General features: G+C 37.2%; 1 protein-coding gene across 2 annotated transcripts in view; it reads left to right on the top strand.

The window, feature by feature from the left end:
- The window catches only part of SGK3 (serum/glucocorticoid regulated kinase family member 3), a 56,632-nt gene extending 42,276 nt beyond the window's left edge, over nt 1-14,356 (top strand). For both annotated transcript variants that reach the window (XM_050318524.1, XM_050318532.1), the window contains exons 6-17: nt 2,327-2,414; nt 4,282-4,331; nt 5,437-5,494; nt 6,305-6,388; nt 6,485-6,616; nt 7,797-7,909; nt 8,126-8,162; nt 8,276-8,362; nt 10,038-10,133; nt 10,958-11,113; nt 11,840-11,929; nt 12,973-14,356. In XM_050318524.1, the coding sequence (XP_050174481.1) occupies nt 2,327-2,414; nt 4,282-4,331; nt 5,437-5,494; nt 6,305-6,388; nt 6,485-6,616; nt 7,797-7,909; nt 8,126-8,162; nt 8,276-8,362; nt 10,038-10,133; nt 10,958-11,113; nt 11,840-11,929; nt 12,973-13,143 (1,162 nt within the window). In that variant the 3' untranslated portion in view covers nt 13,144-14,356. The remainder of the gene's footprint in view (nt 1-2,326; nt 2,415-4,281; nt 4,332-5,436; nt 5,495-6,304; nt 6,389-6,484; nt 6,617-7,796; nt 7,910-8,125; nt 8,163-8,275; nt 8,363-10,037; nt 10,134-10,957; nt 11,114-11,839; nt 11,930-12,972) is intronic.
- Nucleotides 14,357-15,995: the final 1,639 nt, after the last annotated feature.

Raw genomic sequence — 15,995 nt, 5'->3', positions numbered from 1 at the left:
GTATTTCCTTGTGTCCAAAATTTTGTGTGGTAACATATTGTTTTTGCAGGAAAATTAATGCAGAAGTATTACAGAAAAAATCGTATTTAAGCAGAACTTGACATCCCTTTGTGTATTTCAGAGATAATCCATAAAATAAACGTAGTCAATCATAAAAATCTAGAAAAAAACCACTTTTGCTGGTAATATATATACATTGTATATTGAGCCTCCCTTTTTAATGGTTTTCTCGATCCTTTTAATTGCATAGGTGAGGTTATTTTAGGAATAGTTTCCATGTATTTTAAAATACCTTGAGTTAATACATGTGAACTAATGTAGCATAGAAGTCCTATCAATCTGTATAGCATTTTGCATAACATGCTGCAATTCTGGCTAAGAAATTGGTACATTAAACTTCTTATTTTTAATCACTGGTCCTTTGTGGTGCTTTTAGAATTGCCAGTGTGAACAGGGTAACATTGCACAGTTACAACTCTGGCTGCCATGGATTGTGAAGACTGTGGAGTACCCTGGAACTGGAAAGCAGCCTTTTCATGTGAATTGATATTTTTTTTAATTTATTTTTTGCTGCCGTGATTTCAGTCATGGACAAAGTTACCATAGTAACTATTTGAGATGTATTGCAACATGCTCTATTTAATCAGCCAGTTGTCCAGATTAATGCTGAAAGGTAATGAAGGTCTGGTTCTGTTGTTCTGTCTAGTGAAAAGCATGAACCATACCTCTTTGTTCTTGATATTATGATATCCAAAGATTCTGAAACTTAAATTGTTTAATCTTGACCCAGTATTGCTACAATATCCAACCAACAGTGATTTTTGTCTTCCTGGACCTCAGGATATAAGACAAGACTCTGAAATAGATCAGAATTTGGAGTTCATATAAGATGGGAATAATTAAATTGAAATAATGGTGGGAAATTGTGTGAACATTCTTGTTGCTGTACTTTAAACATGAAAGGCTGAAGAGAAATGAAACAGGTTTAAAATAGGGCATAGGAATACAAAATGTAAACAGTGGAGAATGGGAGCCTGAGATAGCACAGGACATGAGGCTGATATGAAATACAGGAGCTGGAGAGGTGTCAGAAACAGCTCATCTCTCACTTCTGATCCTCACTGTACAGAAGTGTGGAGGGTGAAATGGATTGAAAACAGCAAAGCAAGTGTATCTGTTTCTTATGAAAATGCACCCTATTTTATATATACTAGGGACAGGATAAAAGAGCAGCTCTGTAGTGAATGCTTTTTTTGTACTGAACGGCTCATGAGGAGTTTCCTGTCAGTGACTGCCCCAAGTCCTTCCCAAAGAGTTTTATCTCTGAAATTTAGGTAAGATTACTTGCTTGATAAGAAGGTTTCCTTTTAGTGAACTGAAGGAACTTCAAAGATTCAAGTCATCTCTTCAAGTGGTATTTAGGCTATCCATGATATGCATTTGTTCAGGAATTAATTTTGCCTCAGTTGTATTACGTGGTTAAGAAGGGCATGGCATACTTTTGAACTGTTGGGTAAGCCTTGCTTCCTAGGAGTGGGTTCTCGGAATTCTCTTACTCTCCCACCTTTCTCTCAGTCCTCATCCCCCAGCCCCACCAAGACAGAGCTAGAAACTGGTGCTGAAGATAAAATGCATCTCCTTAGGCACTGTGGAAAGCCTGTAGGTTCCTGAAACGTTTGTGTCCTGCAGCTGATGGGAAGGATTCCTTAATACTGTCTTGTCACTGGGTACCTTGTCTTGGCACTGTCAGTGCCCAGCCAGAATGCATTCTGGATGCAAAATCACCATCTTCCACTTTAAATTGGATGGGGACAGGAACATTACTGCCATGTAGCTCTTGGGACATACATCTTTTTTTTTTTGGGATACAGATGATGTGTTTCATTCTGTATTGTACTGGACTTGGTATTTAATTAATTTTAGAAAACTCAACAGAATTCTAAACTTTGAAGTTTTTTGAAAGAAAGTTGGTTTCCTGGTAGTTGCTAGCCAGTTAAAACTCATGCTTTCTTCTGATAATTACCTTTTAATGCAGTTCTGCTGAGTGTTTCATTATGAAGTCTTCACATACACATACTTTAACATGTCAGGTTTTTGCAAGTGAAAAATTCTGTGTGCTGTATGTAGCACACTCAGCAGTTGAATTATGTTGCTATAAAAGCTTTCCTTGTACCGTCCTTAAATACAAAATATATATTTATATATAAATATAAACCCTTGTGATTAGTGACTTCTCTGTACACTGCTGTTTAACCCTGTGCTCTGAGGTTGTGGCTGAAAGTCATGTAGATTATTGGTGTCCTAATGAAGTTAACTGTGTTTCTAGTCCAGATGTCAGAGCGTTTCTTCAAATGGATAACCCGAAACACCAGTCAGATCCATCTGAAGACGAAGATGAAAGGAGCAGTCGGAAGGTAATAAAACAGAAAAGTCTTCTAAATTTTGGCTACTTAAGAGCAATCTTAGGTATATTATTTTCTGAAAATTACTGGTAGGTTTTGCAATAAATGCCTTCCCTGCTTTTCTAAACGATTCAGCTCCACTGTGGGCTGTAAACTGTTTTTCTATCAGATGTGAATTGCAGAGGGGTAAAAGTGATTGCTGGCTTTGTCTTGCTGCTTCTCCCCCACTTGCTGTATGGGTTAAAGAAACACAACTTTAGTTACAGCTTAGCTGTCATAGTTTTTTCAATCTCTTCAAAGACTCTTGCTAAAACCATCTGGCAAGGAGCAGGGGAGATTGAATGTTTAATTGTCTTTTTGTTTGCTTGTGCGTTCTTCTTTTTTACAGAAGGGGAGAAATAGAATTCTCTCTGGGGAAAAAATGCAGTCTTTCTAAAAGTCACTCAGGAGCAAGGATGGATTTGATTTCAGTTCACATGTAACACTGTGTGAGGTCTGAAGCTTCTTTTGTCACAAAAGCCACTATATGGCTGGGGATGGATTCTCTGAAAATTAGTTTACAGCCTCCAGAAACAGTGCTGTTTGAAAAAATGCAGTGTTTCTAGGAAGGCAGAAGTGCCATATTTAAGCTTGTTTCCTCAATGGCTTACTACTTGGCCAACAAATGTGATCTTAGTACTTCTCTTCTTATTCAGCCCCTGTTAAAGATTTAAGAGTTGTTTTGGTTTGTGTGTGATTCAGAGCAGAGTTAGTGTGTTCTAAAAGTTTGATTTCCAAAGACACTGTTATAAAATACCATTTTCCTCCTCCTTTGAAAGGTACTTTAAGTAATGTGGAATGATCTTAACTTTCAGTGGAAAATTACTTATGTGCCATGCCAGAACAAATTCAAAAATAGGAAGAGAGCTGATGCATAGTGGCCTGGACCCCATACTTTTTGGTCGAAAATTCACCTTCTCATAGTTACTGTAAATGATGAAGCCAAACAACAAGGAACAAAAGCAAGCTTTAAAAAAACCTCTTCTATACAGTAGCTTTTTTAAAACTGTCCAGTACTATTGGCTCATATTAGTGAGTAGAAGCATCCACTTCTGCTGTCAGGCCATTCTCTGCTTCTGTAGGAGTTCTGGTTTTGTGCTGCCTGCCAGCCCGGCCCCAGGTGACCTGTATTTGAGTGCAGTTTATCCTTCTCTGATAAAGTCCAGAACCACAATGAGGGTACGAATACTGCCTTTTTAAACCAAAAACAAAACGGAGAAAATTACCTAAATGACAGCAGCTTCCTCTGCTCCCTGTAACTTAACAAATTCTACCTGGGTGTGTACTAGTAGGATTCATGGCATTCCAGGAATTGAGTTATTTAACCTTTAATGTCAGGATAGAAACGGTTGGTAGTGTTTTTCTTGGGGTGGAACAAATGTTCACTTTTGTATTTTTAAAAGCACATTAATTATAATACAACAGTGTGGGTTTAAAATTATTTTATTAGTAAGATCGTGGAAAATTTGGAATACAAGGCAGAAAAAATATTCATAGAATTCACAGAAAACAATAAGTTCTGAATGGGGAAGAAGTTGTTTGTTGAAACACTCTTAAATTTTTATTTCTGATTTTGCCCTTTGTGGACACAATTATTTTATGACCTTCATCCTTAAATGGGATGTATGGAGAAATAACTTATGGCAAGGTGATGATGGCAAAATATTTCAACTTGAAGTTCCCAATGTGGATATTAGATCTCTCCAAATGTCTAATGTAACAAGTGTAGAAGTATGGATTGAGCAAATTAGTAGAATATTTTGAAATTAGTATTGGTTGAAATATAAGAATTAAAAAAAAAAAAAGGATTACAAATAAACCTCTTTGTCTCTCCCAACAGTTAAACTCTACCTCACAGAATATCAACTTGGGACCATCTGGAAATCCTCAGTAGGTTTCAATTAAATTGAATTAAAATGTAATTCAATTTACTGTAAATGTTTTATTTTTACTAAATTAGATTAAAGTTGATTTTAAAACTTGAAAAGTGAAACTGACCTTGGGAACAGTCCCACAGCTTAAGAATATGAACAGCTTCTGAAAACAAGTTTGTTTTAATGCATGGCAAAGGACCAGTTCACCTTGTTGATGCTACAAACCCCCTTACTGCAGTGGTAACTCACTTCTCAGTTTGGTGTCTTCAGTAGAGTTTGTGTTCTCAGTTCTGTGTGAATCTGCTTTCCTCATCTAGGAGATCACTGTTATTTTGGTTTTCCTTTCCTCACAGATTTGTTCTGGGCTAGCAGGAGGAAGTGCTTAATAGATTGCAGTAAGAAATTAATTTTAAGAGTACTTCCCTTCAGGGACAATAAGTGGAGAGGTGTATGGTGATGTAACTGTTGTTTTGGAATTTGAAAACATGGATAATTGTTTTGCTGACAGAATTGTATTCAGGAAAGAGTAAGGGGATCCTGGGAAAAACTGAAAGGAGTGGTGATCTAGGAAGTGGAAAAACTGAGTGAATTCATACATACACACACAGAAGAGGCAGCTGTTAGGACCTCCCTCCTCTTACTGAAATTTAAAATGAAGGAGGAATGGGTAGAGGGAAGAATGGAATAAATAAGAGGGAACAGATATCAAACTTGGTCCTTCCTTCCCTCACATAAGCTTGAGAATCCATTTGGACCTCTAGAAATAAGAAATAAGCTGCAGGAAGAGTAATGGGGAAATGGAGATTTAAGAATTGCAAGAAGCTAGACTGTGGAGAATAAAAGAACAGTCTTGCTTCTCCTTTACGTCTTAATGCTAAACTTATAAATAAACTCAAAGGATGCAACTTGAACACTTTCCCTGGAGGAAAATGGAATTGCAAAATGGAGAGGAGGTATCTCCAAGGGCAGGTCTGCAGAAGCCTGAGTGTTGGGTGGAACGAGGAAAAGGAGGGTACTAGCAGGCTGTTGCCCTCACATTGCAACTAGAATGCTCTAGTAGACTGCTGCACAGCTTGTAATTTCTGCCCAGGTGACCTGTCTCCTTCCTAAATATCTTTCAGTGCTAAACCAACAGACTTTGATTTCCTGAAAGTTATTGGGAAAGGCAGCTTTGGCAAGGTGAGCTTTTATTTCTCTGTCTTATCCTGGTGCAGGGAAACCTGGCTGGTTTCTCATGTATAGTGGCTGTCGGCTGGAGACCTGGCCAGAGGTTTTAGAAGTGGTGTCAGCCTAGGGTGGCACATAAACTGTTGTATTGGAGCCCAGTTGCTGCTGCTTTATGGCCCTGCCATTTTTTCCCCTGGTATGGCTGTTGGCTGCCTCAGTCACTTGTTGGGAGTAACAAAAGGGACTGTTTCCTTTTCTCATCAAGAGCAATAGGGATCCTCTGTTTCCCCCAGAGAGGAAGGGAGGTACCCCTGTGCTTATGCAGCAGCTGGAGTACGAATCATGTTTTTCCTCTTGTTGTCGTGGATTATTTTGTGAAACCCCTGATGCTGTGGAGCAATATGAGCAACAGCCCATTGAAAAGTGACTTAAATATTGATATTTTCATGAAGTGCCACAGAGAATCCGTCTTGAAATCTCTGCTTTTGGACAGTTTTTCATGTTGTTGTTTTTCTTTGAATTATCTTTAAAACTTGTTCCAAAAAAAAGCTGAATTTGGTTTTGATAGAGATTTAGCAGGTCATGGAAAATAAATGTTATAATTCAGTCTTTCATGATACCACTATCATGACAGATTTTTACTGAACTGTAAGCTCACTCTATTTGCAGTTATATTGTTGATTGACAATATTAGAAGCAAAGAAATTGTATGGTGAAAAAATAGCATGAACACTTTCCAGTTATGCTGAAATAATGAAATTATTACTAATAGAATGTGAACTGCAACAATCCCATTTCTTCATCTTTTTTTAAATTTCACAGGTTCTTCTTGCAAAACGAAAACTGGATGGGAAATACTATGCTGTCAAAGTGTTGCAGAAAAAAATCGTTCTCAATAGGAAAGAGGTTAAGAAAAATACCCTTTATCCACCCACCTCCATTCTTTTTTCCCTTAACTGCAAAATCATTCCTGTTTACTTATTGATCCTTTACTTCTTACAGCAAAAACATATTATGGCTGAACGTAATGTGCTTTTGAAAAATGTGAAACATCCATTTTTGGTTGGATTACATTACTCATTCCAAACAACCGAAAAGCTTTACTTTGTCCTGGATTTTGTTAATGGAGGAGAGGTATGTGGTGGGTTTGTTTGCATTTGAGTCTGTCTACTCTGCTAATTCTAGGTGGGAGGAGCAAAATGATCCTTTACAATGGGCTGTGATTTGCATTCCCCCGATTTTGAAAATCCTATTATTATTTGCTGTTGCTGCAGACTTCTGTAGCTGTATGGACTCTGTTCCTCTTATTGACAACTTTAATCTAAATTTATTCATGGTTGTCAGATACAGTGTATTCCACAGTTACTTAAATTTACCCTTGTTACAAATTAATCTTATATTGACATTTTTCACCATGTAACACTGTCTTGTCTTTGCATCTGCATTAGCTGAGATGCTTGTATTTCAGTAGGGCAAGGAAGGAAACTGACAACTGAATTTATTACATTGTGTCAGAGTTGGGACAAGATGGGCCTTTCTCTTGTCTAATTTACTGTCATCTTATTTAGACTGTATTAGCAAACTCCTCATTTGCTCTACTCTGAATTAATTCCTGGCCACAGCTTAGTTTTGGATTGTTCCGGGCAAACTAAAATTTGAATCAAGTGCTTGGAAAGCAAGGATGGCTTTTTAGTTTTTCACAAACTTCGTAGACAGAAAACAGAAAAAGTTTTCTTAAAATATCTAGAAGTTGGATTTGTAGTATAGTTTAATCTTTATGTTAGTTATTTAATCTTTGGCTAGACTTCTCTATCTGCTCAAATGGTTTGAAGTCAGTCAACTCTCTGTAGTTGAAAGAATTTGTGGAATCATCTCCCAAAGGGATCTACATCTAGGTTATTTCAGAATACAGTTTTATAAATAATTATACAAAACTTTAATAGAAGCATTAACAGAACTGAAAGATTATTTATTTGACATCAGGTTATAGTCTGTTAGGAGGTCCTCTTGCATGGTTTAGTCTTGCCAACTTCTGTTCACAGCTTAATGATTTATTCTAGTTCCTTTTGACTAGTCTTGATTTTAGGAGAATGTGTTTGAGTTACTTATCCATTTCTGAGCTACAAAAGAGAAGAGAGAAAGAGAGTAAAGCAATGACAAGTCATGCAGCAAAACCGATTTTATTTAATTCTATATTTAAAAAAAAAAAAAGTGGACAGCAAAATAAGTTACTCCTTACTGTTAAAATTACTTGTTATGAACCTGATTTTTTTTGGCTGTGTAATATTCTTATTTACTATTTGCATATTTACAGCTGTTCTTTCACTTACAAAGAGAACGTTCCTTTCCTGAGCACCGAGCCAGATTTTATGCTGCTGAAATAGCCAGTGCACTGGGCTACTTACATTCCATAAATATAGTGTACAGGTATGTGTCTGAAATGTATCCTTCTCCTGCAGAAGTTCAAAATAGGACAAATTACCAGATAAAAACCACTACATGAAATCATCTTATGGGAAACCTGAACTTGACAATTTCATCAAAGCTTGAAGCTTTCAGCTGAAAAATAAAACTCCTTGCCTCCAAAGCTCTTGTGACTGCTGCTTGGAATTAATACTTTTTTTTTTTTTTTTTTTTAAATAGGGATTTAAAACCAGAAAACATTCTCCTAGATTCACTAGTAAGTATGCAAGATTATTTTTGGTTTTCTGTGTTTGCTCACAAAATTGACACTTCTGTGTATCCACATGTTGAGCACGTTCTCTTTTTAAAACACCATTCTTTCTTAAACAGGGTCATGTTGTGTTGACAGACTTTGGACTTTGTAAAGAAGGGATTGCAACTTCTGATACCACTGCAACTTTCTGTGGGACCCCAGAAGTATGTTGACAACCTTTGTGGGGCTTTCTGTAGTAATTAATGGCTGCTGACTGTTATTAATATTTGTGTAACTGGAAGATAAAATGTTGTGGTTTGTACTGTTGGGAGATTTGCATTCTTTTAACAAGTTCTTCCATGAAACCAAACCAAAGACAAGCTTCCTGCAGATGTATTCCTTGTTCTTTTCACTAATACGCAGTAATAAATGTCTGCTGTGTACTGCCCACATTGCCATAACTCATCTCTTCCTTCCTCTGTTTTTTCAGCCCTTTCCAAACATTGTTTCCTGCCATGTCTCCTAAATGCTGGCTAGACAAAGGACAGTTAGCTTGTGTAATAGCTGCTACAGACTTGTCAGCATGAATGTACTTACCATATCCTACCACTGATTTTTAACAAGTTTACAGGGAATTAGTATCAGGGACTCCTGAGCAAGTTATTGCATATGCATGAAACTTTGAGCTTGCTGACTGAGTTATTGAACTCTGTTGTCTTTTTACTGAGAAAACTGCACTGAGAAACTTAAACTCTGTAAGTCTTGAACACATATGAGGGATTCAGTGAAATACCAACATTAATAACGTTGGTAACTTGATAGACATACTTTAAATTACAGAAAAGACCTTTGTGGGCAGTGAAGGATGAGTGAGGTGTAGTATTTAGCAGAAACATTTGAACTAAAACAAAAAAAAAGCTTTAGTAGTTGATTTCAAAGTACTTCAGCTGCTTTTCTTGTTTTTCCAGGGTCACCGATAGACGAGTTACAAACCACTCACATATATAGAAAGTTTGAGAAATGCTGATATAATTAAACTGTGATCTAATTTCAGTCTGTGCCTTTTTGGACAATGCTATCATCTATTTGTAAATTAATGTCAGAATTTAAATACTAGAGTAATAGAAATGAGCATCCTCTTGTTTTGAGAGGTTAGAAACTGTGCTGTAGATAGGGACACAGATGATGCTCAGTAATAGTAATTTTATGCTATATACTCACAAGTAATGGTCTTGTATTATGAAGTGGCTGTCCCTGTGGTGTAGGGTTAGTAAGCTCTGAGCAGATTTTGTGCAAGGCAGATTGTAACCAGTTATTGTCATTCAGTGTATGGTAGATTGGATGTTTCTGACAAATCAGGCAAGGGATACTTATTTGACAAAAATCTGTAACTCAGCAACTCGTGCCCTCATCTAGATTTACAACGAAACTGAATATAGGTCCTACAGTTTCTCATTAATGATAGATTTGAGGCAGCATGAATATCTTCTCGTTTTGTTTTTATGTACTGGATGGGGGAGCATACAGGCTTAGGATGGCAGAATAGGCATGGCTAGTCACCTGGCTTGCTGAGAGATGTTCCCTCTGCAACAGTGCAGCAACCTATTTGAAATGTAAAACAAGTTTCATAATAGAAGTGTCAAAGTAGTTTGAAAAAACAATAGTGTGTGGGAAGTATCGTTTCAGTTGGGAAAACTGTTGTTCTACTTGGTAAACGACCAGATGATGATGATGAAGTTATTTGCTAGGTTTGTTGAAGGAGATAAATACTTTGCAGTCTTGCAATTGTTACGATGAAGCAGCTTTTCCTGAAGGTGTTTACTGTGATGTGACTAAAACCTGGTTTTTATTTGTGCTGGCTTAATGCTCTGAAATCCTTCTTTTTTTTTTTTGGTTTAGTATCTTGCACCAGAAGTCATTAAAAAGCAGCCCTATGACAACACAGTAGACTGGTGGTGCCTTGGCGCAGTTCTTTATGAAATGCTTTATGGGCTGGTATGTACCTGATACGTGGAGGGTGGGAGTTGCTTTCCTCCTCTCTACCCCTTTTGTCTTAAGTAACCCTCGAGTGTTGTTAAAGATGCTAACTTTTTGCATAATATTGAAATACTCCATTTAAATGGATGAACAGATTGTCTTGTACTTAACATAGCAGATGTTTTTCCCTTTTGAATTTTGTTATCTCTTGGTGTCCAGCAGCTCACCAAAAAGCAAAATTGTAGACATTAGCTCTGATGAAGACAGTCATCATCACTTTAGTGTGAGAGCAAACTGAATCAACAGCGATAAGACCCAATAAAAAACCTAACTTAAAATTGTGTCAAGTACTTGAATAAATGAAATTTAAAGAATTTTTCTTACTTGGGTCTCTCATTTTTTTTCCTAGCTTTTGGTGCAGCATTAGAACAAAAAATCTTACCATGCTGCTTTTAGTCATATGTAATTACTCCAGTAACAATCTGTTCTTTTTGTTTTCTTGAGTTTTATCTCCTCCCATAGAACCGTAAATAGGGAAAGAGATTTGTTTTCCCACTCTCATGCTCTTTTCAGGCAAGTTCAATAGGAGCTTTGAAGTTGGATGGCATCCATGGCTATTTCTGAGTGTGAGAACATGTTAGTAGGAGAGGAGGTGTGTGGGTGGGAAGTTACCAAGTGTAAAGTTGTGGCAATGTTGATGACTGAACTACAAGTTAGCGGTGTGTAAGAAGAAATAGATTTCCCCACTGCTAACAGCTTGTGTGTCTTATAGAATCATTTACTGATCATACAACACAATTTTGCTTGTGACTTCAAATTCATGTAGAACTTATATTTTTTAGCCTCCTTTTTACTGCCGTGATGTTGCTGAGATGTACGATAATATTCTTCATAAACCCCTGGTTTTGCGCCCAGGAATCAGTCTCACAGCCTGGTCTATCCTGGAAGAGCTTTTGGAGAAAGATCGGCAAAGCAGACTTGGAGCAAGGGAAGATTTTGTAAGTGGTGTCCTGATCTGTCAAGCCCTGTGTCATTTAAAGGACCATCACCAAACTCATGTGCACAGCAGTGGATTAATAGCTGGAGTAGAGATTGCACTGCCATGTCTGTCTCTGTTTTCCCCCTTTTTATTTCCTTGTTTTGAAGAAGTTGATGTGAGAAAGTATAGGCGTCTTCAGAACTGTGTGATGAGGAATGATCTAGAAGGATGTACTCCATCCATTAACTGTGAAATCTTTGTAGTCTTTTATTTGCAATCTTAACGTTATAACCGAACATTTAGATCGTACTATTTTACTTTTTACAGAGTGGAGCAAGATGAAACAATTTAGCATAGCTGTTTGCTGCTTCATAACTAATAAACACATTGCAGAGTTGTTGAAGCAGCTGCTTCTCAGATAGTGGTATGATCTACAAAAACTAACAAAACTTTAAGGCAGGAGCAGATACCAACAGAAAACATTCTTGCTGTATGGTAGACTTCAATGTTGTTGATTTTATGGCTTAAAAGCAGAAAGTATGATCTTAAAAGGAAACCAGTTTATAGAGGCAGGCTAAAAAATTTTAATTCCTGTTTCCACCAACTACAGTTTTTATTGCAAAGTAAACTATGAATAAACAAACTGATAAAGGTCTTGCTTATGGGCATGTAGTCTGAAGCAGTAGTTACTGTGATGCACAGGATGCATTTCCAAAATATCTAAAATCTTTATTCCTTACTGCAGCTTGAAATTCAAAAGCATCCGTTTTTTGAATCCCTCAGCTGGACTGATCTTCTTCAGAAGAAGATTCCTCCACCATTTAATCCTAATGTGGTAAGTGCCTTGTGCTGGTTTAGTTTATACATGCCAAATTTTTGCTTTTGAAGGCTCACCTATTTGCAAAGAGTGTTTGTTTCCAAATAGTGAAGAATGGGATCCCTGGATCCCCCCGCTGAGTGCTGGCTGGCTTTTTGAGCAGTCACGCTTCTGAGCCATGATACTATCTTCTTTTACTTAAAACTCAGTTTGATGGATCCCATATTCTTCTGCTAGCTCCTGTCAAATTCCTGCCAATTTTTGTGGGGTCTGAAGACCGAAGAAAAAGTACAGATAATTTATCAAAGACTTCCCAAAAGACTGGTTTCCTGCTTTTTGAATAGTTTTTACATCTTAGTTGCAAATATTCTCTATCCATCCATCAGTTTAAACTGGGTCAACCTGTGTCTGCTTGTCCAAAAACTCAAGGCGAGGTGGGACCAGCAGTGGGGAAGAAATCCTTCCTACAGTCACATCAGAGGATCACTTTTTGTTGAGCCTGTGGCCATTGAAGAACCCTTAGCTGTTTTGTTGCTTCTCTCTGTGACTAAATATTACTATGTTGAGTTCTTAGGTGTTCCCTGGGAAGCTGCTTGATCTACCTTAACAGTACCATTGCTAGAATTTAGCACTTTGAAATATTATTGATGGAAAAGGGAGGAAAAGAATTCGGTGTGGTTTGGCTTTTTTTTTTTTTTTTTTAAATGGGTTTTGGGATTGTTTTTACGTTGACTGGTTTGTTGGATTTGTTGTGTTTTGGGGGTTTTTTGGAGGGTTGTTAGTGTTTGCATCTCCTTAACAATCGTTTAAGAAGGAGACATTTCTTCATATTTTCTGGGTTTATCAGGTTCGGCCCAAACTCCAGCCTAAAAGAAAAAAGCACCTCTTCAGTAGTTATATTTAGGGATGCTTCAGTGTGCTTCCTTAGATTTCCTATATTTAAATAGGAAAGAACAACATAGACTAGACAGCTTTGAGAATTAAATTTGGAATCTAAAGGACAAGGACACGTTTAAAACACCGTATTTATATGACAACTAACAGATCTTACTGTTTTCTAGGTTGGACCAGACGATATTGGGAATTTTGATGCAGTGTTCACAGAAGAAATGGTCCCATACTCAGTTTGTGTTTCATCTGATTACAGCATCATTAATGCCAGTGTTCTAGAGGCAGATGATGCATTTGTTGGATTTTCTTATGCACCACCTTCTGAAGATATGTTTTCCTAGGAAGTTAGAAGAGAATAAAGTTTTGGAAGTCTCGGGGTGAACTGAAATGTTAGGATTACGGACACATTCCAAACTAGCGTAACTAGTGCCTCGTTTTGTATGTAGGTTTGAAACCTATGAACAAACTTTCTCTGCTGTATAGGAGGAATTTGGGCATTTTGGATGGCTTTCTTTGGGATTTGAACTGTTTGTTCCTGCTGCAGAAAATACTTTTTAAAACCTTTAAAAAGCATTCTCTACGTATTTTTAAGCAAAAACACTGACTGTTCTCCTCAATCCCTTCAGGTTTACATTCAGACCTATCTAATTTGCCTGGCACAAACAGCAGCAAATTTAGTAAATTTATAAATGCTTTTGTACTTATTTACAGTGACTTTGTGCTTGAATTGTAACTATGCAAATTGTCTTTTGTATATCCTGGTTTAAAAAAGGTAAATGTTTTCCCTGTTAACAGTTTGAAACGTGTTAATTTACCTGTCAGCACTTAAATGAGGGGTTAATATAAGTTAAGGACCAAGGTTCTTAAAGGACTTCTGCGGAATGAAAACTTGGTCATGTAAAACTGGATTCTTGCTCTTGCTGAAGTACCCATTGGCTCAACTGGATTATCTGAGGTATGGGGGATTAACTCAAAGCAAGGATGGAACAAATTAACTGGATTGATCTGGTAACATTACTTATTACGTGTTCTACTTTTCTTTCCTTCCTGAGCTAAATATGTCTATATTTCAACTACATTAGAAATATTTTTGGTTAAAATTCTGCTTCTCCAAAGATATAAAAATATGCAATCACCATTACTTTAAAAGGCTATCTTGCTTTGACATTTTGGGTGTGGGTGGTGAGGGGATCATGCCAAATATTAGGGATTTTTCTCATGGATTTGTAGTTTAAAACACTAATGTGTTCCAAATTGATTGTATTTCAGCATCCATAGCTACTTGTCTTTCTGTTCCAGTTTGCACCATTTTTAAATCTTCACTTGGTATGGGGGTGGAATGTAAATTACACTGATAATTTTAAAAATGTGAAAAGCTGTTGTATTTCTCATAACATACACATGTATGGACAAACAGATAATTCTGAACAATTTCTGTTTAAGGAAATTTTTTTAAACAATGCAAAAATTGACTGCAGTTACAGTGTATAAAGGCCTATCATGGTAGTTTATTATATATATTACTTGTAAATAACAACTTATTTTTGTCTGTTACTTCAAAAATGTTCTGTGGTTTTTTGTTCATAAATACATTCAGTTAAATGCCTTGATTTGAGAGAAGATACTTATGTATCATAATAATACATAAATTGAATGAATGTTACATGAATTTCAGTATCTAAATCATCTTGTTTTTGACAAAATAAGCAGTTAAGATAACTACTCTTTATATTACATCAAGATAGATAAAAATTGAGAACCTAGGGGAAGAGAGTGTATTGAATCATAATTCTTTTGAAATAAATGTTGTGTCAACAGTGAAACATTAGGTAAGGGGAAAAGAAAACAGGCTTCCTTGCTTATCTCAAGGAGTATCTCCTATAGCATAGTCTCCTGCATAGTGGTGAAGTGGTGCTGAGCAGTTGCTGTGTGAGGTTTTGGAAGGAGTGATTGGGTTAAAGAAGTAAAAATTGACATTGGCATGGAAGGATGGAAGGAACTGTAGCACTTGTGGGAAAGGAGTGGTGACTTGGCCCTCATTTTCCATAGTTCTCTTCTGCAAGGATCAGAAGTAGCTATGTGCCTCTTCAGGACAACTAACAACTACATGAATAGTGTTCTTGGAGTTACAATCATTTGGAAGCAACAGCCTTAATGTTGCTTTTGTTTTGGGGTTTTTTGGGGTTTGGTTTGGGTTTTTTTAACATATATTTTTAACATCAGTCTCTGGACTGGAAAGCAGAAATTAATGATAGGAAAGGAAGTATCCATTCTCATACTGAATTTTTACTCTGTGTGCTCCTGAAATTATTGTGGCTACTGTAACTACCTTCCCTTTATGGCAAGGTACTGGCACCATTGTAGAGAAGTGGGAAGGAGAGGGGATACTTCAGAAATTGTTGCTGTGGGAGATAGCACTCTTTAATTTTCATCTTTTATTTCCAAGATGTGCATACCTAGCTGCCTGACTGGGTAAGGGGGTTGTTTTTTTCTCTTTTGGTCACAAATTTGGAGGTTCTTTCCTTCTTTCTTTTTCTTTTTTTTTCCCTTTAAGAAAATAGTATGGCAGTGGTAGTTGAAGTTATTTCTTGGAGAGCAGCTTAATAATTGCTTATTAAGCTTTTTAATATTGCTTATAAAGCTTTTTCCTTCAGCAGATTTTGCCTTTTTGGTGAAGTGTGAACATGTTAAATGCATTACTTGAAATACTTAAGTTCTTTGGATCAGGTCTACTAAAGGTTAACAGACTCTGTGTACAACATCAGACAGTAAAGCCTTACAGTACTTCTGCTCTTGTTCTACATGTCTTCAGCACATGAGGGTGGTTTTCAAAGTAAAACCACCTTTGGAGTGTTTGTAGCCCCTTCACCCAGGGCTGAGCTGAAAAGTGACATCTGAAGCACTTGGTAAAGCCTAGAGAGGAGACTGAACCTGCACAGGAAACCACCTTTGGTGCTCCCTTCCTTTTTGGGCATATAAGTAGTAAAGGAAGGTTAAGTTTGCCTTTTTGTGACTAATGCAGGTCTGTAGCGAAAAGGGGATTGTTCCTCCCCTTCCAGGGAGAGAACCCAAGCACCCCATGGAGGAGCAGGCCTTTCTGCTGTGGAGGTGCTGTGGAGGCCAAGGAATGGTGCTGCCAGTTGTGCCCTCCGGTCTTTTGGCCTAGGAGGGGGAAGCAAGAGAGACCACAGGA

This window comes from Myiozetetes cayanensis, unplaced genomic scaffold (genome assembly GCF_022539395.1).
Source record: "Myiozetetes cayanensis isolate MyiCay16 unplaced genomic scaffold, myiCay2020 scf1, whole genome shotgun sequence".
NCBI classification, from domain to species: domain Eukaryota; kingdom Metazoa; phylum Chordata; class Aves; order Passeriformes; family Tyrannidae; genus Myiozetetes; species Myiozetetes cayanensis.
Note: the sequence above shows the minus strand (reverse complement) of the source record. Positions and strands in the feature narration are given on the sequence as shown.